This window comes from Bos taurus, chromosome 28 (genome assembly GCF_002263795.3).
Source record: "Bos taurus isolate L1 Dominette 01449 registration number 42190680 breed Hereford chromosome 28, ARS-UCD2.0, whole genome shotgun sequence".
Lineage (NCBI taxonomy): Eukaryota > Metazoa > Chordata > Mammalia > Artiodactyla > Bovidae > Bos > Bos taurus.
In genome coordinates, this window is record NC_037355.1 from 30,859,792 (window position 1) to 30,884,674 (window position 24,883).

General features: G+C 51.8%; 3 protein-coding genes across 6 annotated transcripts in view; 1 reads left to right on the plus strand and 2 right to left on the minus strand.

The window, feature by feature from the left end:
• Window positions 1–24,883, plus strand: part of SAMD8 (sterile alpha motif domain containing 8) — a 122,394-nt gene that overhangs the window by 42,428 nt on the left and 55,083 nt on the right. The window contains exon 1 of one of the 3 annotated variants that reach the window (XM_002698916.7): window positions 22,983–23,211. The exons of 1 other annotated variant lie outside the window; for it this stretch is intronic. In XM_002698916.7, coding sequence (XP_002698962.3) covers window positions 23,038–23,211 — 174 coding nt within the window. In that variant the 5' untranslated portion in view covers window positions 22,983–23,037. Of the gene's footprint in view, window positions 1–22,982; window positions 23,212–23,312; window positions 23,443–24,883 lie in introns of those variants that run through there. One more of the 3 variants, XM_059882682.1, reaches the window with a different exon arrangement.
• On the minus strand, window positions 8,371–12,754 carry DUSP13 (dual specificity phosphatase 13). Of its 2 annotated transcripts, NM_001163944.3 has the most exons (5): window positions 12,648–12,754; window positions 12,251–12,340; window positions 11,098–11,271; window positions 9,456–9,676; window positions 8,371–8,816 (listed from the first exon to the last, which is right to left on the minus strand). In NM_001163944.3, the coding sequence occupies exons 3-5, from the start codon at window positions 11,268–11,270 to the stop codon at window positions 8,614–8,616; spliced, it is 597 nt and encodes a 198-aa protein (NP_001157416.2). In that variant the 5' UTR covers window position 11,271; window positions 12,251–12,340; window positions 12,648–12,754; the 3' UTR covers window positions 8,371–8,613. The 2 variants fall into 2 exon arrangements, with proteins under 2 accessions (NP_001157416.2, NP_001405133.1); NM_001418204.1 differs by having other exon boundaries at window positions 12,251–12,754.
• Window positions 18,620–21,311, minus strand: DUSP13A (dual specificity phosphatase 13A). Its single transcript, NM_001418202.1, has 3 exons — window positions 21,163–21,311; window positions 20,155–20,372; window positions 18,620–18,819 (listed from the first exon to the last, which is right to left on the minus strand). Exons 1-3 carry the CDS (start codon window positions 21,309–21,311, stop codon window positions 18,620–18,622), a joined length of 567 nt encoding a protein of 188 aa, NP_001405131.1.

Consider the following 24,883-nt stretch of genomic DNA (forward strand, 5'->3'; position numbering starts at 1 on the left):
TTCTCTCTTTTTCCCTAAGTTAAGGACCAGAATAAAGATGAACTGGGGGTCTGGAGAGCCTGTAAAACTCTTTTCATTAAGCAAAAATTCTAGTGTTTGGATAATGAGGGCTTTAGCTAAGAGGGCTGCATTTATCATTACAGTCTAATATCCTAATGTAAGTTTACAACAATATCTAAGAAACTTATATGTAATAGAATGCAGAGTCTCTTATATGTGTAAAACTCCTTGGCAAAAGTGTATAAATCATATACATTACTTAAAAGAATGAGAAAGTAAATCCAGATGATGGCCTCTTAGAAATGGGCTGGTGGTGACCACCTCACTGGGCCCCATCACTGTTCTGAGAAGCTAATGGAAAAAAAACTGCATCTCTCTTGGGGCCTGTGTGACCAGGCCTCCCTTCCCCAGCCAGGAAGGATGGAGATCCAGATATTCCTTCCCAAGGCCCCTGCCTTTCTCAGCAGGAAGGAAAGAAACACCAGCTTTTGTGGAGGACTTACTGTGTGCCAGGCACTGGGCTGCTCCCCTGTTTCCATCATCACAAGAGCCCTGTGCAGTGTGGCATCTGTCCTGCTTTTGCCCTTGAGGAATGTGAGGTTCAGAGCAGCTGACTGTCAGTCCAGGCTCACATAGCTGGTTAAAGGATGGAGTCTGAATGGAAACCCGTGTCCAAGGCTCCTGTTCTTCCTGCCGCCCCATTCCCACCCTGGGCCACTCAGCTCAGCAGTGGCAGTGTCTGTTATAATCTCCTTGTCTGGAGATGTATTGCTGCTTCTTGGGAGGCACAAAACCAGACGGAGAGTGAGAGGGGTAAGGCTAGCTCCTCCTGTGCAGTGGCTGTTTCTGCGACAGACCTGCCTCCACTGACCCATTGTCCTGCCCAACTCATTTTTTTCAGGGGATACCAAGGATCTGATGGAAATTCAGGAAGGAAATAGTTGAGGTTCTTTCAAGGACCCAAGGATAAACTCACTCTCCAGTGACCTCAGGGGTTCATTGTAAGAACACACTGGAAAACAAGGAATCTCCTGGAGAATGGGAGTATCTCCCAGAATACACCATAACTCCAGTGACCAGGTTTACGTGGGATCTCATCAACTGTCAGCTGCTCTTCATCAATGGCAGCCTCTTACATCAGACCAGTCCACAGGCCTCTGACTACCTGAGGGTCAGGAGAATAACAGTTAAGACCAGCTTGGCTGCAAGTAACAGAGCCTTGAAAAACAGGGGCTTAACCAAGACAAACATTTCTTTCTCTCTCATGTAAAGGGGGTGTGGAGGCAGTGGAGTCCAGGACTAGGAGGGATCCAGGCCAATCCCATTCTCACCCTTAAGTGGAACACACATTGCCCTTCAGGGAGACTTATCAGAAGTTCCACACAGTAATTCACTACATCTTATTGAATAGAACATAGTCACTTGGCCAAAGTTACCTACTAGGGAGGTTGAAAAACATTCTACTTTGGCTGGGTGCCACAGTAGAGCTTACTTGGTGGCTCAGATGGTAAAGTGTCTGTCTGCAATGCAGGAGACCCGGGTTTGATCCCTGGGTTGGGAAGATCTCCTGGAGAGGGAAATAGCAACCAACTCCAGAATTCTTGCCTGGAGAATCCCACAGACGGAGGAGCCTGGTGGGCTACATACAGTCCATGGGATGGCAAAGAGTCGGACATGACTGAGTGACTTCACTTTCACTTCAGTGGGTACATTGCCACCCAGCTAACAATTGAGGTTCTTCACCAAAATAAAAGGGGAGGATGGACATGGGGAACAAATTGAAGGCTGTGCCCAGGTGCCCATCCTGGTGCAACCGTCTACGGCTAGGACAGCAGAGCCGTAGAGTCATATGGTACAGAGTGTGTGACACCAGGAGTCCCTCGGAACGAGGCACTGAAGTGAGGGGATCTTTCATGGGCTGTACAGAGTGCTGTCTGTGTGGGATGGTCTATGAGGGGCCGTGAGAGCCCCTCCACCTCACCCCAAGTTTCCGCTTTGTAGTCCTGCCTGCAAGTTCAACAGTCAAGTGAAGATGTGCCTCGCTAGCACCCTTGTGATCCTGGGGAAATTAACCTGCCCTCAGTTCTTTATACACACGTGTATTTTCTCATGTCTGCTTAACGTGCAACCCTCTGCCGTAGTTGCTTCCAGAATCAGGAGGCTCTAGCAGTCAACAGCACTAAGCTAGATCCCTGGGAGGCTTGAAAACTAGTCTGATGGAGTCCTAGTTATGGGTCCCAGGAACCCCAGTGTGGCTCTAGAGGGTGTAGGAGACAGAGTCATACCTGCCCAGGGCTGTAAAAGGGTAAGTGTTTCAAGGGATGGGCTGATGGAAGGCTCTGAAGTAGGGGCTGGGATGCAGGAAATCTCAGAGGAGGGGAGATTCTAGCAACTCCCCAGGAGAGAGGGCCAGGTTAACCAGACATCAGCGAGCTCAAGGAACATGGATAAAGAGATTAGTGCAGAAACCTGAGGGCATAACCTGAGAAGAACTGAGTGATCTGAGAAGAACTGAGTGATCTGGGGAAAGGGACAACACTGGTAGCCCATTCCTCCTGCCTGCCAGGGACGGGGGAGCAGGGCAGCTAGCGGTAGGGTGGGGTATTTCCCTTTGAGTTTTCTTCAAACCAGGTTTCCCTGAGGCCCCAGGACTACAGAGTTCATACTGTAGCTGCCCTGGGGAGGAAGTGGAGGAAGCAGGTGTCAAGGCCAGGCTGTGAACCAGAAGCCAGCAGACCCACAGGGGCCTCCTGGGGGCCAGGAAGTCAGCAGGAGTGCGTTTGCCTGGAAGTTAGGTAGCTGTAGCTTAGAACAGAGCTTGAGAGAGGAGGGGGATGTTCTATTCCTGGCAGCCTCCCCACTTTGTCCACCCCAAAGCCTTTACCAACAGCATTCCCCCGGGCCTCTAACCATCCTCTGCTCTCCAGTGGGGCTCTTGGCAGAGAGAAGCCAGGGCTTCACTGTCATCTGTCCTCCCTGTACTGTGACGCTGCCTTCATGCACCCAGCACCTGGGTGGATTGATGTGACTGCTCTGTCCTTTTTCCATTCACCCGTTCCTCCGGAGGCTGATTTAGCGCTTAACAGCTGGGATTTCTGGTCAGACTGGCTCTGCTGCTGTTGACCTGTTGACGAGTAAGAAACTACCCCAAGCATTTGTGGCTTGAGAGCATTTTGTTTTATCTCATGATTTTGCGGGTCCTTAATTCAGGCAGGGTCAAGTGGACTGTTCTTCTGTTCCACGTGGCACTGACACCTATTCCAAATGGTATCCAGTTGGCAAGTGTGCTGATCTGAAGGGTCCAAGAGGAGGTCACTGTAAGGTCTGGGGTCTCGGCTGGAAGGCTGGACTCAGCAGGGCCGGTCAACCAGTTCCCCTATACATGGCTGCTCCAGCCTCATGGCCTTGGGGGAGTCAGACGTCTTGTGGGGTAGCTTGGGGCTCCCAAAGAGAGTGTTCCTAGAGCTCCGGGCAGAAGTTTGTGAGGCACCTTACGACCCAGCCTTAGAAGTCCCAGAACATACCACTTCTGCCCCAAATTCCATTGGCAAGCAAGTCACTAAAGACCAACGCAGAACGAAGGCTCAGAAAGTGTTTAAGAAAATAGCTTGCTGACTGAGTTTGTAGTATGATTCTACCACTGCTAGCTAAGTGACCTTGAGAAAGTTTGCTTAAACTCTCTTTGAACCTCAGTTTTCACATCTGTAATATGGGAATATTAAAAATAGTATCTACTGCTATGGCTTATAAGAATTAACTGATTATATATATCTCACAGGGGGCTTCCCTGGTGGTTCAGATGGTAAAGCATCTGCCTGCAATGCAGGAGACCCGGGTTCGATTCCTGGGTTGGGAAGGTCCCCTGGAGAAGGAAATGGCAATCCACTCCAGCACCCTTGCCTAGAAAATCCCATGGACGGAGGAGCCTGATAGGCTACAGTCCATGGGGTCACAAAGAGTCGGACACGACTGAGCGACTTCACCGTATCTCATATCAGTGCCTGCTCTGGGAACGCCTACTCATGATCACCAGTATCTGCAGTTTCCTTTTGTTCTTGGGCACCCTGCTAGACCACGTTTCCCAGCCGCTTCTGCACCCAGGTGTGACGTGACTGGGTTCTGGCCCTGGGAACTAGAGGGGAAGTGATCTACATCCTCCCTTCTTGCTGCCGCTTCCACCCATCAACTTGTGTTCTGAGAGATAAACTTTGTTGGTCAGAGCCACAAGCCTGCTTAATGCTCAGGTTAAGCTGCTCAAAGTTAGCTGCTATCTGTCTTAACCTCTCTGCATTGATGTTCTTGTCTGTAAAATGGGGTGATAATTGGACTTACCTCATAGGGTTGTGAGGATTAAATGAAATGTATAGTTGACCTTTGAACAAGGGGGTTAGGGCCACAGACCCTCCCACAGAGTTGAAAATTCATGTATATAACTTATTACAGTTGGCTCTCCTAATACACAGTTCCTCTGTTTCCATGGTTCCTCCAGATCTGTATCACTGATTTACATTGGTGGATTCAACCAACCATATATCGTGTGGTACTAAAGTATTTACTCTTGGAAACAACCTGTCTATAAATGGACTTAAGCAGTTCAAACCTGTGTTCCTCAAGAGTCCGTTGTATAGTTTGACTGACGGGCCTAGCTTCCCTTTGATCATAGTTATTTCATCTAAACCCTATAAACTGGTCATGATTACCTTTTTTCTTGATGCAAGATAAGCCATAATCAAGCCTCTTGAAGGTTTTCAAAAGATAACATGAATTTGCAGTATTTTAGGCCTAAAACAAATAATGGGCTTCCCTAATAGTCCAGTTGGTAACGAATCTGCCTGCAGTGCAGGATACCCCGGTTTGACTCCTGGGTTGGGAAGATCTGCTGGAGAAGGGATAGGCTATCCACTCGAGTGTTTTGGCCTTTCCTTATGGCTCAGCTGGTAAAGAATCCGCCTGCAATGTGTTCGATTCCTGGGTTGGGAAGATCCCCTGGAGAAGGGAAAGGCTACCCACTCCAATATTCTGGCCTAAAGAATTCCATGGACTGAGTGACTTTCACTTTTTTCAAAGCAAATAATAACAGCATCATTTAAATACAGAATATTTCCTAAAACCCATTTGCTGGTGGGTTTTAAATATAGAGAATCGGTTGTTTCTCATTTTAAAAGTTTAGTCAATTTATATTTTTTAACTAGGAAATAGTTTAAAAATACCAAAAAAAGGAAAACCAGATATCTGTACTCCCACAACTCAATATTGTCAAATTTTAACATTTTGCCATATTTAATTTCTGTTTTTTTCCTAAAGAAATAAAACATGATGATGAAACTGAAAAAAAAAGATAGGTAATGTATCTAATATACTCAGCATAGTACCTGGCATACACAAAGCATTCAGTACTTGTCAACAAATTGTAAAAACTTTTTATTTCTTAGCTACCCTTCAAGCAGCTTCCTCTAATGTTAACTTCTTATATAACCACAGTCCAAGTTCATGGTCTTAACAACACCTCACTTCTTTCACGAGCCTGCTCCATAGAACAGGAGGAGCAGATGCTTTATCACAGACTTTCTGGGCCAAGTGTGGCAGCAGGAAGGCTTCCTGGTGGAGCTGCCAATCTGGAGCTCAACCTCTGTTTCCTCGGGTGCTCTGGGGCATGTTTTTCTTTCCCTGCCTTCTTCACCCCATATGCCCAGAATCTGAGTCCAACCCTTAGAGCCCCAAGAAGGTAACCTGCAGAAACAAACGCCCCAGGCCCAGGCTACGGCTCTGTTCCAGATTCAAGGTACTCCACCCAGCCAGCAAGGGCCAGCTGCCCACAGTTATAGACCCGGATGTTGATTTAGAGACTAGTTTCTGGAGCCACTATTTTGGATCCTGCTGACCATGCACGAGCAGGAAATAGCAACAAGGGCTGAGCTGTCAGGCAGAGCAAGGGGATCCAAGGGAATTGGGGGTGGGCAGGCTGGGCTATGGGGCAAGGATTAGCTTTGTCTGCTCTGGAGAATTATAGGCCTCACTAACCCAAGGGAAAAGCCGAGAGGTTCTCCATCCTGCCTGGTTGGGCGCAGACTTCTGCTGGGACATGTGTTTACCTTTTGGAAGAGGCCCAGAGAGCACCTGAGGCAGCCAGCTGGGACTAGGAACCACTGCTGCGGGGAGGAGAACGGGAGCTGCTGGGCAGCACCTGTCCTTCGCGGCTAGAACCCAGAGATCCTGGATCCGGCAGGCAACATCCAGCCTCATTTTAGCTTCTCTGAGCCTAAGTTTGTTCATCTGTAAAATGGGGATATTAAGTCTCTATGACCCAGAGAGGGTGGTACATGTTTGTACGGTTCATAAATTGCAGGAGTGAGTGGGTCCTAAAACACATCCTGTGCTCGGCTCCCTGAGTTGAGCACCATGACTTGGAAATAGGTCTACTGGTTTGTTCAGAGGTGACTCTCTTTTTTGATTTGCAACAAAGGAAAAGGACTTGCCCTCTGAAAATAGAGCAGATGGCAGCGAAGGATACAGACTCCTTAAGCCCCCAGGAGAGGGTCGGGCTGTCCCCAGAAAGCCTTGGCAGGGGAGCAAAGAGAGATGTCATGGGTGGCCCAAGGAGACAAGATGAGCTGGGAAGAGGGTGTCAGGGTGACCAAATGGTGAGATGCCGTGGCAGGTGGGGCTGGGAGGAGAGGAGGTCCCCTATGGAGGCAGGCCCAGTCCTGGGGCCAGGTGGGGAGCCACTCCCCCTGGTGGCCCCCGTAGAGAGGGCACAGTAACACAGAACCCTCCCTGAAGGTAGGGTTACAGCCAGAGAGGGTGGGAGTCTTGGGGTCCTTGAGCCCAGAGAAAGCCTGCTGAGAGGCTGCCAGCTGGAAAAGAATGACAGAGTTCCGGGCACTTACAATTCAGATGACGGGTGATACACAAGGGGTAGATGGACATTTTGGTAGCTTGAGAGAGAACACTTCACTGAGGTTTGCAGGGTCCAGGGGGCTCCCCAGAAGTGACATCTAAACTGAGACATCTCAAAGAGACCCCAGTGAAAACGTGTGAGGATGTGCTTTCAGGCGGTGTAACCTGAAGCATGTATAAAGCACCAAGAGGTAAGAGAGTGGAACATTTCTGGAAAGTGCAGGTGGATTTAGCATTTCTTAATTACACAGCATGTATGGGAACAGAATTAGAGAAATGTCTGGAGACGTGAGAAATTCTCAGAAAATGAAGAATCTTTATACTTTGTCAAGTTGTCTGTCTTTGAGGGGCTGTAAGTGTTAGAGTGATCTGATCAGATTTTCATTTTAGTAAGATGTCCGGGGCCTGCGTGGAGATTGGGAGGGGCAAGGCTAGAGGCAGAGAGACCGTCGGGCTGAGCAGGAAGCCAGGTGAGAGGTGAGGTGGCTTGAATTTGGGTAGTCGGCAAAGATGAAGCTAAATGAGCAGATCCGAGCTCGCTTGAGGAGATAGAGTTGGTAGGCCAACTGGAAGAAAGGCAGGAGTCCAGGGTGACACCCACCATTGGCTTGGGCGATAATGTCCATCAGAACCCTTCACTAAAGTGGGAACTAGGAAGAGGAATGGGTCCAGGTGGGAGGTGATGAAAAGTTCAGTTTGAAATTCAAGTGCAGTATTCAAATGAAGGTGGCCAGTAGTATACTGAGGTTTTTGAGCTCAGAAAAGAAAACTGGGCCACCACGGGGGTCTGAGAGTCATCCACCTAGAGATGTGAACTGAGGCTGTGGGAGCAAGAGGACCTCCCCCTCCCCCAAGGAGTGAAAACACAGAGGGAGAGAAGATGCAGAGGCCAGAACTCTCAAAGAGACCTTGCCATTCAGCAGGGGTCAGCTGGAGGAGGCAAGGGCTCCATAGGAACCGGCAGAGAGGTCAAAGGAAGGCCAGCCCATCTAGTCCTCATAAACACCTCACGTACAGTGAGGAATTGGGGGCTTTTTGCACTGTTTTATTTTATTAGGGCACAAGAAGAAACGCAAAGCCAGTGTTGCGCTATCATAACCATCCTTCACCAAGAATTTTGGCATGTCTCCTACCCTCTTGTTTAATGCTTCTGTTAGGCTTCTGTGATTTCAGTCAGTGCTTTTGAAAGCAGACTGAAGATGAAAAGCCTGACTGGATTCAGGAGATACCAGCATGTGTGTGCACAGCACGTTTTGACAGTCGGTTTTGATACAGGGCAGGCATGTGAAGGATGGTGATGCCTCAAACTTTGGTCTTTATTCAGACAGTGGACTCAGACTCTGTCTCTAGACTGCCATCATAGGTTGTCTAGCCTTCTGGAACCTCCTGACCATCCTAGGAGTGAGCCACTGCCCCACAAACCACCAGAAGATGAACCTTCACCAGCAGATGAACTCACCAGAAGATGAAGTCTTTATTATGATGAACCTTTTATTATAGAGACAGACTGAACTCTCTTTTGCATAAAGAATCTTTGGATTGGGTCAGGGAAAATCCACCTGCTAAAGGTCATCACCAGCTCTCCCTGCCTCTGCCTCAGCTAAGCCCCCACTTGCTATTTACATCTCAAGGTCACCGGAAACAAGGCCCCCAGGTGCAGGCTGGTTAGGTGGGCCGTGCCGGCCAGAGGGTCAGGATTCCAGGCTGCCCACCAGGTCAGAGCCGCCCTGTCTCCCGCCCCAGTCGGTTGTCCAGGACCTGGAGCTGCCGGAGGAAGCCCGAGTTGGGGCAGATATCGCGGTGGGCCTGCACTGTCTGGATGGCCTCCACCAGCGTCATGTTCTCGCAGATCATGAGGAAGGCCAGGACAACTGTGGCAGAGCGGCTCACCCCCATGGCACAGTGTACCAGCACGCGGCCTGTGGGGAGACCCAGCCGGGCATCAGGCACCCATCCCCGAGGGAGTAGGAGATGCTTCTGCCCAGCTGTCACAGCATCCCTTACTGCTCAGGCCCGAAAAGAAAGGGACTCGCTCGAGGTCATATAGCATGTTAGTGGCAGGGCTAAGGGTAGCAGCTGGAATCCCCTTCTCCTGCTCCAGGGTGCTTCCTTTGCCACAGGCATCGTTTGCAACTCTAGCATGGTGAGGGTCAGTACTCCTGGAGTCCCCTGGGTTTGCATCAGATTTCGCGGGTGTCCACCCACCTCCCTGTCCTCCATCCTTCCCTCTCCCCTGCCCCTGCAGCTCCACACCAAGGCCTCAGCATAGAGGAACCCACTCCAGAGCCCTTGCTAGGTCTTGGACCTTCTGCCAACACCTGGCCTCTTACTGAGGGATATGGTTACCCTGATGACCACACTGGACCTTAGTTATATCTATGATTGTTAGTCTCAAGGGTGAGGTTCCCCCCAAAGGGACTGCTCACTAAATGCTAGTAGTGAGCCCCCTGGGGTGGGAGGGTTGCTAAAGGATCCCACCATCCACGTATTGGAAAAGTAGATAACCCCAGATCCCGCCTGCACCCCTCTCCATTCCCATTCTTTCCCCAGCAGCTGACCTTGGGGAACACTGAGGGCACTTCGGATGTATCGAGCAACGGGCAGAAAGTAGACACTGAGGTCAAAGAAGGGGTTGTCATCAGCCTCGATGCCATAGTACTCCAAGGGCATTCCGCGGTAGAACTTGGCACCTGTGTCCACCTGAAACTTGCCTGCGGCAACATTCACAACATGTGTGATGCCCAGCTGGGTCAACTTTTTCTTGTCCCGGGCTGCGTACCTGGAGGGACACAGGAGGAGGTGGGGTAGAGCTCACTGAGTCTGCCCTGGCTGTGCTGGAATTCACCCCTTGGCCTCCTCTGCTGACCTCTTCCAAGGGTAGAACCTGGAATCAGTGAACTGGTCTGATTCAGAAATGAAGGGGCTCCATTTCACTCAGGCCAACTTTTCTGGAGGGCAGTTCAGCCACATGCATTAGAAGCCTCAAAAACGCGCACTTGCCCCAGCCTCCTAGGAACTTAAAGAATTCCAAATGTGCTCACAGACAAATGTAAACTGTATCTAGTGACATTTAAGATAGAGAAAATTGGGGGGCAGGGAGAATCACTAAATAGCCTGTAAGAGGAGACTATTGATACAGCTGAATGAAATACCGCACACCCACTAAAATGTGGCAGATAGATGCAGGGGAGCAAGAAAAGGTGTTGGTACTATCCTGAGAACCTATGAAAAGAACAGGATAACAAAATAGAATGTCGCTTAAAAGTGCATTTAAAGTATGTTGTGTGGTTCCATTTAAAAAGTTTCCTATATAAAGCAGATTACAAAATGAGATTATAAAATGATACCATTTTTGTAAAAAAAAGAACTGTGAAAAAGCATTTATGTATGTATGTGTGTATGCATTTTTTTTTTAAGTCAAGGATTTTATAACTGGTTATCTGTGCATGTAGGGGAGATACATATTTGTCATATTGTTAATAAGATATTGATCTATATTTTCTAAATATTAAAGAAAACTTATAACATCCACATATATTCATCCATATGTTCTAGATTTTAAGACAACTTTTAGGGAAAATGACTCATATTGCACACTGTGTCTATATATATATCCTAGAGAAACATGTGTGGTTCCCAGGGTACATGTACTAGAATGCTTTTAGAATTTCTGTTTATAATAGCCCCAAAGTGGAAACAATTCAAACAGAGTGGATAAACTGTGGTATTTACATGCAAATGAATAATATATAGCAATGAACTGTATGCTACACATACTGCTGGCATCTCCCAATTTTGAGCAGACGACGCCAGGTACAAAATACCCAACATGCCTCGATTCCTATCACTTTAAAAGCTGGGCAAAACTAACACAAGTGGTGAAACTGTAAAGAAAAGCAAGGAAATAACTATTTCAGTACTCAGTGGTTATCTACAGGGGAAAAGGTTATGCCGAGAAGGGTTCAGTGGAGGCTTCCGGGGCACAAGTAATGTCTTATTTCTTGACCTGGGGTCTGAAACTGAGGCTTTGTGCACTTTCTTGGATATGTTCTAGTTCCCCAAAGTAGTAACAGTGTAAAAGGAAATAAATATGTGAAAAGAGATGGTCGGAGGCAAAGAGGGTGCCAACTCTGCTCCTCACAGGCTCCGGGCAAGGGTCCCCTTCTGCTCCCCCCAGCCCCCACCATGGCTCGTACTTACGCGTCTCCCAGGAAGAGGTTGGGCCAGACTTCATTGATGTGGTTCAACATGGCAGCCCGACGGACCCACAGTAAGCGCTGCAGCGAGGCCAGCGTGGGTGGCTGGTAGGGGGACACCCGGACTGACCCATGGATCTTGGGCCTCCGGAGGTCCTGCTTCTGCAGCGAGTCCATCCTAGAACAGAGTGGACACTGCAGTGGCAAGGGGCAGGCTCCCCACAGGTGGGTCCAGCTGACATGGAGGCCCAGGCATGTGCATTGCCCAGGTGCCACTGGGATGCTTCAGAAGGGCCTCAGTTATCTCAGATGAGGTTATTAACCAGCTTGACTGGGGCTGAGGCCTAGACCCTTTCCACAGGAAATCAGGAGCCAACCCCTTGTCATCGCTGTGGAGCCAGGAAGCCCTCTCCCCTACCCTCTCCAGAGGCCCCTGGTGTTGGAAACTTTGTTCAAGGGCCCCTCAAAGCTCCCTGTCGGAGAAGGCAATGGCACCCCACTCCAGTACTCTTGCCTGGAGAATCCCAGGGACGGGGGAGCCTGGTGGGCTGCCGTCTATGGGGTTGCACAGAGTCAGACACAACTGAAGTGACTTAGCAGCAATCCAGTGCAGACCCCACCCCTTATGTCTCTGGTTACTTGGGAGTTTGTAAGGATGAGAACTCCAGATGGCTGTGGCCCACAGAAGGCACTTAGACCCCGACAACCGGGCAGCTCATCTCAAGCCCCGTTTTTCTGCTGCTTACAGGGCTGGTCCTCAGGCTCCCATCCCTTCCCACCTTCAGGTGCTTGAAGGTCAGAGCCCAGCTCTGGAGTTAAGGAGCCTGGGCTATGAACTGACCCTTGTTGGCACTTCCCTGCTGAATGCACTGATGCCTCTTGGGCGCTGGGGCCTCATTCATGGAAAGTCCCTATTTTACATAGGAGGAAGCTGAAGGTCAGAGAGAATAATTGGTTAAGTGATGCTCAAAGTTGTATGGTCGCTAAGGAACAAGGCTAGGGTTTCAGTCCCATTCTTATGCCTTCAGGTCCACCCCCAGCCTTCGCATTACCCACTTTGAGGACTCCAGAGTGGTTGCTAACCCATCTTTCTCTACAGGGGAGCCTGCTGTAGCTGTTCCATGTCTGCCTATAGGCCCTGGGATTTTCCTCCTTACCCCTGTGACTCAGGCCAGTGCTGCAGGTCAGGCCTCACCGCGGTGGGGTGGCTCGTATCAGGAGTCAGCTGGCTGAGGGAATCCGAGACCCTGCAGAGCTGGGATGTCAGTGGCACCAGAACCTGGGCCTGGTGCTGGGCTGGGAAGGAGTGCCTCTCTTGGCTAACTGGCCCTGGCCCCTTCAACCAGTAACTAGGGAAGGTACAAACTGGGAAGAACTTCTTTGTTCTGTGGTTGGCGGTGCCAGGACCAGGAAGAGAAATGGGCACCCAGGAGGCCACTGGCTTGGCCAGGCTCACCCAGCGGGCAGTGGGAGGGCAGGGCGGAAGCGAAGACCCGGCTTTCCCTTTCATCCCACTGTGACCTCTCAGGGCAGGCAGAGTGGCCTGCCACCTACCTACGGCATGGTCTGGGGCCAGGAGTGGGGGAGTGGGTGCAGGGACAGGACCCAGCACGTGAGCAGAACGAGGCAGGGGCAGGTTCCGCCTGGAACACAAACGCTGTGAAGCGGCTAGAATTCCAGGTCCTCCCCTTGGAACCGGTGGGGGTGGGGCCTGAGAGCAGACGCAGGCCCCTGCGGACTGAAGTGCAGTCCTTCCACACCTCCGGATCCCTCTCTGCTTGGTGTCTCTTTGGGGTTAAAGGCTCTTGGCCCTGGGAGATGGGAGGCTACGTGAAGTGGTAGGAAACGAACTTTAGAAAGCGTGCAGAGAGCCTAACCACAGCTCATTCTGAGGTCAAGAGCAAGTCTTAGCTCCTGTCTGGGACATGAGTTCTCTTTCTTATCTTAAAGATACTGGCCTTGCCTGCTTTAAGAAGTATCTGGAAGGTCTGATCTGAGAATGAGAGAGGAGTGGCTGGGTTTGCAGAAACTACAGGGAAGAGCAAAGTGTATATTGTTGGCGTGCGGAGAGGTCGACAGCCACATGGGTCTGGAGCTACCAGCTGGGGCCGCAGGAGTCCCAGGTGGGGTGAGATGGGGCTTTGGGAAGCCTTGCGGGCGCAGCTGCAGGCCTCTGAGCTTGGTGTGGGGTAAGGCCGCCACCCAGTGTCCAGTGGGTGTCTTGCAGCTCAGCTGTGCCTGGGACCGGCAAACTCCTGCTGAGACAGAATTTGTCCCTGATCCTCCTGGAGGCTCCTGGGAGATGGAGGAGCCAGCAGAGGGGTCGGGGATGAGAGCTGCTAGGCCACAGCCCAGCCTCAGCCTCCTCAGGGTCTAGGCCCAGGTCTGGAGAAGGGGGCCTTTTCCTTGAACATAGGAGTACTCGTTGTTAGGCCTCACCTTGGACCTCACACCCAATGCTCATGGATATACCCGCTACGTGTCTGCTCTATCCTGCGAGGGCCCAGCCCCCACCCAGCGACTCATCCGTAGAGCTCTGGGCACACCCACAGAAGGGAAGTTGGTGGCTGCAGCAGGCCCTGGTTTCTGCCATCCCCAGATCTAGACTGAGAGTCCTGCCTGACCCCTCCTCCTGCATCTTCTTGGCCACAGCTGGGTGAAACCTGGGCCCGATGTCCAGACAAGATCGGGTGCGTCCAGGGTGACGTGGCTGTAGACATGGGCCCCACGTCCAGCAAGGATAGGCTCTGCACCCCGCTCCCTCCGATGCCCCTTCTGCCTCCTTCCTGAGTCTCCCCCTAAGCTGAGCAGCTGCCCCTGTGGGCGGTGCTCTTCCCGCTCTTGAGTTGCTGCTGTTTACAAGTTCAGACACCTGTTTTCTGCCTTTGTGCCCCTCCTCCCCTCTATGTTGCTGTCGCCGGTGCCTCTGTCTCCACCCCCTCACAGGAGCTCATGCTTCCACACAGCCCCCCAGCACACCACCTGACATGCCACAGCCTCAGACCAAGGCTCAGGCCTCTGCAGGGCAGGGGAGCAGCTGTCTGCCATCCACCCCCTCCCGGTCTTCCCTCCTGCTCATTCTCTCCTCCCCCTCCAGGCAGACCACATGGGACTGTGGCCACAGGAGAAGTGGGGCCAGAGAGCTCAGGGCAGGACAAGTGAAAAGTCTGGCGAAGGAAGCCTTGGGGAGGGTGGCAGGCAGGCGGCCAGTGGGGAGCTGCCTGTGACCCTGCGCCCTGCATGCTGGCCTTGGAGGAGGGCAGACCTGGGCCAAGTTCTCGGGTCTGGAGCTGGGATCTGAGTGGCCTTCTCAGCCAGTTTTCTCAGTGGAGCTGCTGTGAGAATGCCATGAGACAAGGAAGTGTTAAGGGCACCTCCCCCAGTGTCCACCTCCTGGTAGATGCCGAATAAATGGTGCATCTTACTCTTATTATCATCACTCTTACCCTTTGAAGCCTCAGTCATATCCCATGGGACAGTGAGGCTTGGTCTCTCTTTGTGTTCCTTAATTTGTCTTTCTCTATCCAGTAATGGTTATTGTATTTACCACTAACTAAGGATATGCTTTGTATCAGACAGAGCTAAAGGCTTAAATTTTTCTCACTGAATTCTCACAGCACCCTTATGAGGCAGATAACATTTACTATCCCCATTTTTACAGATGAGGAAACTAAGGCTCAGAAAGATTAAGCTCTATGCCCAAGGTCACACAGCCAGTAAGCACAGGAGCCAGGATTCAAGCCCAGGTTGATCTGATTACTAGGCTTCATCTGTGCCTCTATCTCCGACCCAATCTCTCCGCTAATCCAGTGCAGCTGCCTCTCCCACCCCCGACATGCACAGGCACAGGTGTCCTGGCCCTCTTTACCCAGCATGCTCTGCAGCCCCCAGAGTAGGGGCACTTACCCACCTGTGGGGGTATTTGGCCCAGGCTGTGGTCTTCTCTGACGGGCACTTTTTGCTCCCAGCTTTCAGACGCCTGTCTCTGCACACTTGATGCTGTTTCTATTTTTTGATTGGAGTTTAATTATAAAGCATGATGTGCTGCTCCCCTCCTCTGGCCTCCCCCTGCCACTCCCCACTCCCCCACGGGTCTCCTGGCACGGTCATTGCCAAGCCCAGCCAGGCACCTGGCCCCGCTGGGAGCAGAGGCAGTCTAGCAAGGGGGTCTGCCTGTGGCGTGTGTGGATGTGGTCATGGATTGTGGGGCAGGAGTTAGGGAGATGGAATAAGCCTATTGGGAAGGTTCTTTGGTCTTCATGGGGAGCACGTGGAGTATGGGCAGCAAGTTAAAGCGAGAAGGCGTCTCCAAGGGGGAGAGCGGGGAAGAGAACAGCCAAATCATGTCCCAGCTGGCAGCGCTGACACCAGAACCCAGGCCCAGGGGCCCCTCGCTGGGAGCCAAAGGTTATAGGACTGGCCCCAGACTAAGATCCAGATCAGGCTGAGGGAAATATGGGCAGAAAAACAGACAAAGATCTAAGTGGCATTCAGAGCAGGTCTTTGGAACAGGCCCGGCCTACAGTCAGAAACCGTGCGTCTGGAAACCAGCCTGTTCTCTGTGAACCCCTTCCCTCCCCCAGAAGACACTCCTGGAGCAGACCTCACCATCCCTTTAAAGTCCCTTCCAAGGCTGACAGCTCAGTTAGACACCTTGGGTTTGGGTCTGTTAAGAATTCTCACTCTTCAGAGACCCTCCTCATATACCCATGCTTCAGTATTCTTCTCCACTCACACCCCCAGATGACCGCAACACAGATGATTACCTGCAGCCACGCCTCCTCTGGGTCTCTGAAGCCCGAGCTCCAGCAAGCTGGGCTCAGCCCTTACTGTGGCTACCTGAGCCCTGGCGAGGGCTGATGGAGGCAGCTGTGGCCACAGGCTATCAGGAGCACTTAGAACCGCCCCTCCACTCCCATGTCCCCCCACTCCTAGGGGAACTTAAAGCCCCTGGGAGAGGAGTCCTCAGGGCCTGGCTGAGAGGGCAGCCCCTTCCCACCTGTGAGAACTGGAGGCCATGGCTGAGAGGGAGTGCAGGCAGCAGGAGGAAGTGGATGGAGTTGCAGGCTCTAGGGCGGGCCCCGCACTGGGCTCTTACCATCTTCTGGGTATCCACGTGGGCCACAACCTCCAGCAGCACCAGCAGGGCCAGGGCAAAGTGGCAGAGCCCCATAGCAGGGAGTAAGGCCCAGCTCTGGAGGAGAAATGAACTCCATGTTACAGGCAGGTAAACCGAGGCTCAGGTTGGCCGGGACTCACCAGGGCAGGGACAAGAGTTGCCAGCTAAACCTGCTTCTGCCTTGAGCCCCTGTGTAAGATCAAGTGGGTTATGGGTGCCAAAAGAGATAAAGAGGCAAGTTTGAGGCCCAAGGCTCTTGAAGAGAGATGACCTGTCCCCAAAGCCCCCTCACTGCTGAGTCTTCAGCCCTAGGACTACTGTGTACAGTCACACAGGTTGCTCACTGCACAACTCTTGGGGACCCCAGCTTCACAGACTATTTTGTGGATGTAGCCCCAGGAATTGTGCAAGGCTATAGCCCAAGTGACTCCCCCAAAGCCAGCTGCCTGAAAAGAAGAATGCAGAGGTCTGAGGTCAGAGGATTTAAGGCCCCAGGCTGAGGAAGTGGGGTGACTGCGCATGATCAGAGATGTGCTGTTGTCCCAGTTCCCACAACCTGCCTAAAATGAGCAAGATGGGAAGATGCTCTTCCCATCCCCCTCTCGGCTGCCACACCTGCAGAACCCACACAACAGTTTCCCACCCAGCTTTGCCTTAGGCCTAATCCCAACCCCAGCTATAACCCCTATTTTCTTTCCTGGCATTCACCCTCGAACTAACCGAGACCTCCTTCCTGCCCCAATTCCCAACCCCAAGATGCTCATCCTCCTAACAGCACATGGGAAAGGGTTGATATTGCTCACGTGCTCCCCATGCATAGGCTGGTTATGCATTCGGAGACAAAAGCAGCTCTTATCCGTGGTGGGCAGGGGGGAGATTTGTTCATGTCCCAGGGAGGCTCTGGCAGGAGGAGAAAGCTGCTACTCTCCTAACTCCCAGAAGAGCCCAGGACAGTGTCCCACTTCCAGCTGGCAGCCCTTCTGATCCACTGGGTGGTGGGGCACAGCCAAAGTCAGGGTTGAGGAGAGATGAAGGAAGGAACAGTATGGGTAGCAGGAGCTGGAGTTGGGATAGGGGAAGTGGAGAGCATTTCTGGAGGCTTAACCTTCCCTCAGATGGCCCTCAGTGGGGATGGAATATAAGGAAGATGAGCTGTTGGAGCCAGACAGGAACAGCCCCAACATGGGCATGGTGGGAGAAGAAGGGCAGTGGGCATTCTGCAGCTGCCTCACAATCTGGGGGCCCCACAGCCTCTCCATCCCCAGGAAGAGACACCCCTGCCTCCTCTCAGTTGAGCAGGAAGAAAACACAGAGCTGATGCCAAAGAAATTACAGCAGCACCTTGGCAACCATCTGTGGGCTGGGAGCCTGAGATGCACCATTGCTGCTGCGTAGGGAGAGCCAAGCTCCTTCTACTGGGCAGCTGGGGAGACTGGGGCCTCTAGCAGGAGGGAGGTGGCTTGGGCAGAGGACATACAGAGATACAGGGGATTTGTCCCTTTTCTGCAGCCTAAGGCCTGAGGGCTTTTGCTCCAGATGCACTGAACACGCAACAGGAGGAGGCAGAAGGTAAATGGATAGACTTCAGGAAGGCTTTATGTCCTCTGGGGTCCCCAGAATCAGAGAGGGAGGGAGGTTAGGGAGGGTCCTTCTGCAGATCTGAGATCACACTGGGTGGGGTATGAAGGTAGAGAGCTGGGTGCTGAGTCCAAGGCAAAGAACTGAAGGGCGTGACGACAGGAGAACTTTGTATCAAGCAGGGCTTGTGTGAGGAGGTTGTGGCCAGCGGCAGGAGCACGTTCTCTTTCTCCATTGTGGGAATGGATGCGCGGGGCTGACATGATTAACTAAACCTGGAGCAACAGCTGCAGCCACACGTTTCACCAAGGACTGGGATCCAGACCTGAGGGGAGGGCGTGCAGGGGTGTGGGAAGGGCCAGACAGCCCTCAGGTACAGGACCAGCTGTGCTCCTATCTTGGTGGGGTTCAGGTGAACCCCACAGGCTTTTGGCCAAGGAGGTAGGGCAGGTCAGCACCAGGACCAGTTTGGAAGGCCTCACCTCTTCCATTTTATGCTTCCCACCCCTTTCTTTCCCAGCCTTTCCATCTTCTCTGGCTCTGGAGAATCTGTGGGTGGGCTGGGAGTAGGGGGAGGGACTGGCGATCAAGCTGCCTGAGCCAGGCCTAGGATGGGAATGGGCCAAGCCCCTTTCAACCCTCTCTTCCAGCCCCACTCAACCCTGAAACACAACCTCTGAACTGCTCTCATTCACGTCCTCTGCCAGGCCTCACCCAACCCCTTATTCTAGTTGCACCCTTGCCCTCTGCCCAGCCCTCACCTAACCTGTCACTTGTCACTGCACCCAGCCTTGGCCCCTCACACCCTGCCCAACCCTCACCTGGCCCCTCAGCTCCGGCCTGCACCCCGCAGCTGCTGGTCCAGCCGGCAGAGCTGGTGAAGGAAACCTCTGTTGGGGAAGACCCATCGGCGCTCCCTCACGGTGATCACCGCCTGGCGCAGGGAGAGCTGCTGGCGCAGCATGAGGTAGGCCAGGACCAGTGTGGCGGAGCGGCTCACCCCGACCACGCAGTGCACCAGGACCTTGGCTGAGGAAGACATCCTGCTGAAAGACCCTTTCCCACCAGCCAGCCCACCCAGTGGCTGAGGTGGGGACCCAAGTTCCTTCCCTTGCTCTGCTTTGGGTGTATTCTGTGACCCTCTGCAAATCACTCAACATGTCTGGGCCTCCATTTCCCAATCTGTCAAGTGGGTATATCAGCACCTCTTATGCCTACCCTTGGGATGGGGTACACACACCCCAACACGGCTTCTAGGACTCTCTGTGGGCTGGCCCTGCTGACCTTGCAGCTTCACTGCAGGCTGTCTCACCCCAGCTCTCAGCTCTGGAAACACTGGGTAACTTGCAGTCCCTTGAAGCTGTCGCGGTCCCTGGCCTCCAGCCTTCCCACATGCTCTTTCAACTACTTGTAAAAGTCTTTCCCTTCTCTCAGTCTGACTAACATCTACTACTCATTTGTCAGGATTCCACTGAGATACGGCTTCCTGACTACTCATGGTATCACTTGGATCACAAAGCAGCTCATCCTTTTTGCATGGGGCCCAATGAATACTGTTGTAGAGGGAATTCCCCCCAACTTCCTGATCCTCTGAATCCAGGACCCTGTCCTGTGCTCCCATCGCTCTTCACTTTTACTCACTCACCTGAGTAGTGCTCAGATGTAATACTTAACATTTTGAATGTCTTTCCACCAGGGACCCTGCTTTGCTTAAGGCAAGTATCTAGTGTCCCCTTATCTAGCTCCATGCCTGTCACAGAGAAGATAATAAATAGTTGATGAATGAATGGGTGAAGAAAAATGAAGGTCAGGATGCTTTGGATTGAAAAGTGCTATGAGCCACAGTCTTGTCTTTCCCATGACTCAGATGAGAAACCGAGGTATAGAGAGGAACACTGGCTCATCCGGGGTCGTGTAGCAAGGGGCACAGCTCTCACCCAGGATGAACACGAGGCAGCTTCCCCAGGCTCCTTTGTTGCAACCCAGGTATTAGAAGACTTTTTTTTCCATTTGAAAGTACTTTGGGGCAGAAACCAGACATCTAGATACCAGATGGCAATCTCCCAAGGCTGAGAGATGCAGAGAAAGAACTGTTTTATTGTTTGGGAGACCTGGCTTCCAGCCCCAGGGCTGCTCCTAACTTGGGGCATGACCTTGTACTTCAAAAGGCCTTCAAAAGGCCTCCCTTTCCCTGTCTGTGGAGCAATGCTACTGGATAAAGTGCTGGGACACTGAGCAGAGGATTTTAAAAACATGATGACTTTTTACAAACTAGGGATGGGAGGGCACTGATGTTAAAGGGGAAACTGGACATCCCCCCATGACTGAGCTGGGTAGAGCATGGGTTCAGATGCCAGGTCCTACCCCCAGGCGTGCTAAGGGCACGGTGGATGAAGTCAGCTGCAGAGGAGAAGTAGACACTGATGTCGAACTCAGGAAGGTCGTGGGCTGGCACCCCCAGGTAGCTCACACTGCTGCCATAGAAGTCAGGGCTGCCCTGACAGTAGAGGCCCCCGTGGGCGGCATTCAGCACGTGGGTAATGCCCAGCTTCCATAGCTCAAAGCGGTTATTTGCTGTGGCCCTAGGGAGGGGAGGAAGGGAAGCCATAAGGTCTGGGAAGGAGGCGTTGTCTGGTCCCCTGCTTCAGAGCGATGAATCCATTAGGGTCCAGAAGGAGCCAGAGGAACTTGTGGGGTTCACGGCTCACAGCCTCACCCAGGAGCTTTCTAGTAGGGGAGCTGGTAGTACAGGGATGTAGCTTTAGCCTCTCTTTGCTTCCTGAGGCAATCCACCCCTGCCATGGCCAAGACAGGAAGGAAAGGATTGCTTCAGCCCTAGGACCCAGCTGCACCTCCATTCTTGCCCCATGCCCGGCCCTGCACATCGGCTCTTCCTGGCCACTACCTCATACCTGCTTCTAATCTGCAAATATTTAAAGGTGACACCTTCCTTGATTCACGTCCAGTCAGCCTTCCTCACCCAGTCTGTGGCCAGAGGAGGAAGGCTGGAACCGGAAAGGGGAGCTCTCTGCCCACCCCATCTCTCACCCCAAATCACCACGATTCCCGGTCCTTTGCCCCACCCCATCCCCAAGACCCACCAGTTCTTCCTGATGTGCCAGAAGACTCTGGGAACCTTTGGGAGCTCCCTTCTTTCAGGCAGGCAAAAGTCCCTGCTCCCCCTGGTGGCTGCACCTGATCACTGCACTGTTCCTAGCACGAAGGGGTCCTGGAGAAAGTCCCTGGCTTGGGAAACTCAGAGCAGAACCAGTTGCCCTTTCTTTCACCCCAACACCCCATCTCTGGTAAAGATCCCAAGAACTGTCTCTCCTTGTCCTCACCCCCACGTCCCTTCAGCCAACTACCACTCACGCATCTCCTATGTAAAGGTTGGGCCAAACTTCATCCACGTGGCTGGAAGAAACCTTCCCTGCCCTCAGGAGCTCCTCCAGTTCCAGGACGCTGGGGCAAGGCGTGGCTTCGGCATCTCCCCTCAGCTGTGGGAGCGAGGCTTCCGCCATGGGCCAGCCCACCCACCCCTCTGTCTCTGTGGTCACTCCTCTCTGCCTCTCCAGTGTCATTCCTCCTTCCTAGAGACTGGCAGGGACAGGTGAGACAGCAGCAAGTGACTCAGCAAATTACAGGGGCCTCCAGAGAAAACAGGACGTTTTCCTCCCCAAGTCACCTCCTAGCCTAAAACTGCCTGACAATAGAGAATCAGATATGTCTCTGCAAGTCACTTTACCTCTCAGCCTCAGTTTCTTCATCTCTCAAGTAAGAATTATAAGGATTAGCTGAAACAAAAGATACTCTGAGTCCAACACATAGTAGATGTTAATAGATTTAGAGTTCTGTATAAGGCTATTTGGTTCTGAGGACTGCATTAAGGTAGAGATCCAGGTGCAGGAGGTGGTTGGCTCCAAGGATGCATGATGGGAAAAGTTCTTCAGGTCTGGGTGGGTCACATACTAAGTGGAAACTGTATGACTGTTGGATGAGCTTCTGGATTATGGGACTCAGGGGAAGTTTCTTGAGGTACAGAGTCTGAGAAATGTGGAGAGGAGGCCTGGAGGACCTCATCTAAAGGGTGCCCACAGGGTTTGTGGGGGAAAGTTTGAACAATAGTTCTGTTATGAAGATGGCTGATTTCTCAAAAGAGAAGGCTAAAATGTGTGCCAGAGAGGCAGAAGGGAGAGTTGAATGTTTCCCTCGACCTTCTGAAGAGCCAAAGAAAGGGCTGTCATCAAAAATATTTTTGGGTGGGAGGGAGATTCCTCTGCCTATAAGGGCTTTTGTCCTCACAGCAAAAACAGAGAAAGATCTGTATTTGTCCTTATGCCAGAGGTCCTTGTAGGCTGAAGTGAGATGTCTTGCCCACTCTCAAATACCTTCATGAAGGCTTTGTGGTGGGGCACGAGCTGTAGTGGGGAGGCTCCCAGTTGCACCTGGCTTTGAGTTTGGTTTGAGGGTAAAGGCCATACCAGGGCATTCCATGGAAGCAGGCTGCACTCATGTCCACCCCAAAATCTATCCCCACTCCCATCAGAGCCACTGAAACCTGCCTTGCACCGCCCGAGGAAGCAAGGTGAAGAGGGGGCTGGAGCCCAGGTCGAAGGCGGTTTTACACTTGGTTTATGCCACTGCTAAGCCTGAGGTGGGGGCTTCCTTCAGGGTGGGGCAGTACAGTAAAGCGAGAAGAGCACAGGTTCTTAAGTTAGACTTCAGTAGGAATACTGGCTTCGGCACATATTAACTGCCTAACCTGAGGCAAAGTTGCTTGGCCCTTCTCTGTTGTGATACCCTGCAGAGGTGGAACAAGGATTAAGCGATATATTTATATGGCATTTGGCATAGGGACAGTAAGAGAGTAAAGGGGCAATAAACGGTAATAATGATGACTGGAGGTTGGCTCTTGGAGAGGAGCTGGCTCCCTGCCAAGGGATTGGGGAAAAGCCCCTCTTGCCCCCAATTTACTAATCCCATAGGCCCCGCCCCGCCTGTACTAGCGCCTCATCTCTCATCTCGTTAGCTTTGGACCAAATGCATCTCTCTCGAGTTTCCTTGCAGCCGTTTCAGATCGCAATCCTCCCCTCACGCCCATCTTGAACCCCGAGCCTCTTCCGGTTTTGGCTCCACCCCCTAGGGCTCCGCCTCCCGTCGATTTTCCCCGCCTCGCGAAGCATTTCCGGTTCGGATTTGAGCAGCTGCCGGCGCGGATGAGACCGCGGCCGGAGCCGGGCTGCGGCGATGCCTGCGCGCAGCCGCCACCGCCCCAGCCTCCACTCCGGCTCGCCTACCCGGGCTCCGCCCCCACCGCTTGAGGCGTCTCTCTCCAGGGAGGCCCGGAGGGCACCGGACTCCGGCAGCGGCTCGGACGCCGACCCGGAGACGGGTCCGGGGACCCCGATTCGGAACAAGGAGGTGAGCGGCAGCTGGGGTGGAGGAGAGGGGAGTTCGGGGTGGGCGCGTGCAGCAAGGGTGAGTGGGGGAGTCGGGGATGGAGGCGGGTGGGGGTGCCATGGACAGAATTCGCAGGGGCCGTGGGAGACGGTTGAGGGAGCGTGGAGAGTCCCCTTTAGAACGGAATCTGAGGGAAATGGAGGTTGTTGAGCCGAGGCCCTGAGGCGGGTGACGATGGCCCCAGACTAAGGAGTAAGTAGAGGCCGAGGGGCGAGGGAGAGGGTGTGGAGGCTGAGGGAGATGTGGCCTTGAAGAGGCAGGGCATGGAGGTTTTGGAAAGCCGGGTGGAGGTGAGGGGGAAAAGACCGAAGGGTCCCAAGGGAATGTAGGACTGGAGGGGCAGATGCTCTGCGATTTGGCAGTGGGAAGAGAGCCGATCCAGGGTCGATGTTCCCACTTGGCGAGAGAGAAGGAACTGGGGTGGGACTGACGAGATTGCTGACCTAAGGGGTTGGTACTAATTAGGGGAAGGATTTAGGTTTGAAGAGGAAGGGGCTCTAAGGTGGCAAGTCGTCTGGCCTTAAAGACCAGAAAGAGAGAAATGGGGTCACGACAGAAAAGGAGCCCTTGGGGGCTCTAATTTAGGGCTTTGGCGTTTTCACAGGTGTCTTTCATAGCATGGAAGATCTCTGGGGTAATATACTTGGATTATGGAGCTTTCTCGTTTGTGGACAGTGAGTCCTTATAAGAATCTGGGGTGAGAAGGGTGTTCTTTAACACTGATTTGCCCAAAAGACTAGGAGAAGTAGTGAAAACGAAGTGATGTTTGGAAAAGATAGTGAAAGGAGTGATTCTGAATATAAAGATAAATCCTTTGAATTTATTCTAACAGTGATAGCGTGTTTCTTTTTTCGTTTGTATTTTATTTAAATTTGTTTTGTCTTAAATACCTGACAAGTTTAGGTAATCTTAAAAAATTTTTTAATACTTTATTAAAAAAAAAAAACTAAAAAACGAGTTTGGACACTTAGATTTTGCAGATACTCAGTACTCACTGATTTCACTGTTGACAATTTGAGTTGACACATACTGGTCACAAGGTAAAAATACGATCACTGCAAGTATCTGGGTTAAAAGTATCTGGTTTTATCTACCTAAAAAAGTAGATAAAACTGTGTGAAAACATCACAGTCCAGGAGACTGCCAGACCTTTCTCTCTCCCATGACTCCAGAATTGGAGTTATCTCTTGAAAACTGGAAGGGTACCCTTGACAGATTTGCAGGACCAATACTTTGCAGATATTGTAGAAATAATATTTTTAGTAGAGTTATCTAGAGTAAGAATAGAGGATGCTTGTAGCTGGCAGTTAACAGCACTGAGATAGGTGGGTACACAGACGCCTTTTACTGTATGGAAGACATAGTACCAAAACCATGATTGTGCCAGAAACCATATCTATATTTGGTTGAAATAGGTTTGTTTTTGTTTTGTTTTTTGTAATTGTTAAATAACATGGTTTGGTGAAGTGTTTGACTAGCCACGTCTCATATGTTGTTTTATAACTTTTTATGCAGTTACAGGTTTACAAAGTTGTTGGCTTTTCAAAACAAAGTTTTAATCAGGTATTTCTAGTCTAAATGGGTATCTTAACAGTTTAATCTTAATGAGATGATAATTTACTTATTGCAGCTA

What these genes read in the sequence shown, in the direction of transcription:
- DUSP13 (NM_001418204.1), bottom strand. Translation starts at nt 12,603, where the DNA reads ATGAAAGGGAAAGCCGGGTCTTCGCTTCCGCCCTGCCCTCCCACTGCC. An exon ending in AACCTCTTCCTGGGAGACGC is followed by an intron (nt 9,677 to 11,097) that starts GTAAGTACGAGC and finishes GTGTCCCTCCAG; the next exon opens with GTACGCAGCCCGGGACAAGA. An exon ending in TGCCCTCAGTGTTCCCCAAG is followed by an intron (nt 8,817 to 9,455) that starts GTCAGCTGCTGG and finishes GTCTCCCCACAG; the next exon opens with GCCGCGTGCTGGTACACTGT.
- DUSP13A (NM_001418202.1), bottom strand. Translation starts at nt 21,311, where the DNA reads ATGGCGGAAGCCTCGCTCCCACAGCTGAGGGGAGATGCCGAAGCCACG. An exon ending in AACCTTTACATAGGAGATGC is followed by an intron (nt 20,373 to 21,162) that starts GTGAGTGGTAGT and finishes TCCCCTCCCTAG; the next exon opens with GGCCACAGCAAATAACCGCT. An exon ending in TGCCCTTAGCACGCCTGGGG is followed by an intron (nt 18,820 to 20,154) that starts GTAGGACCTGGC and finishes TGTCTTCCTCAG; the next exon opens with CCAAGGTCCTGGTGCACTGC.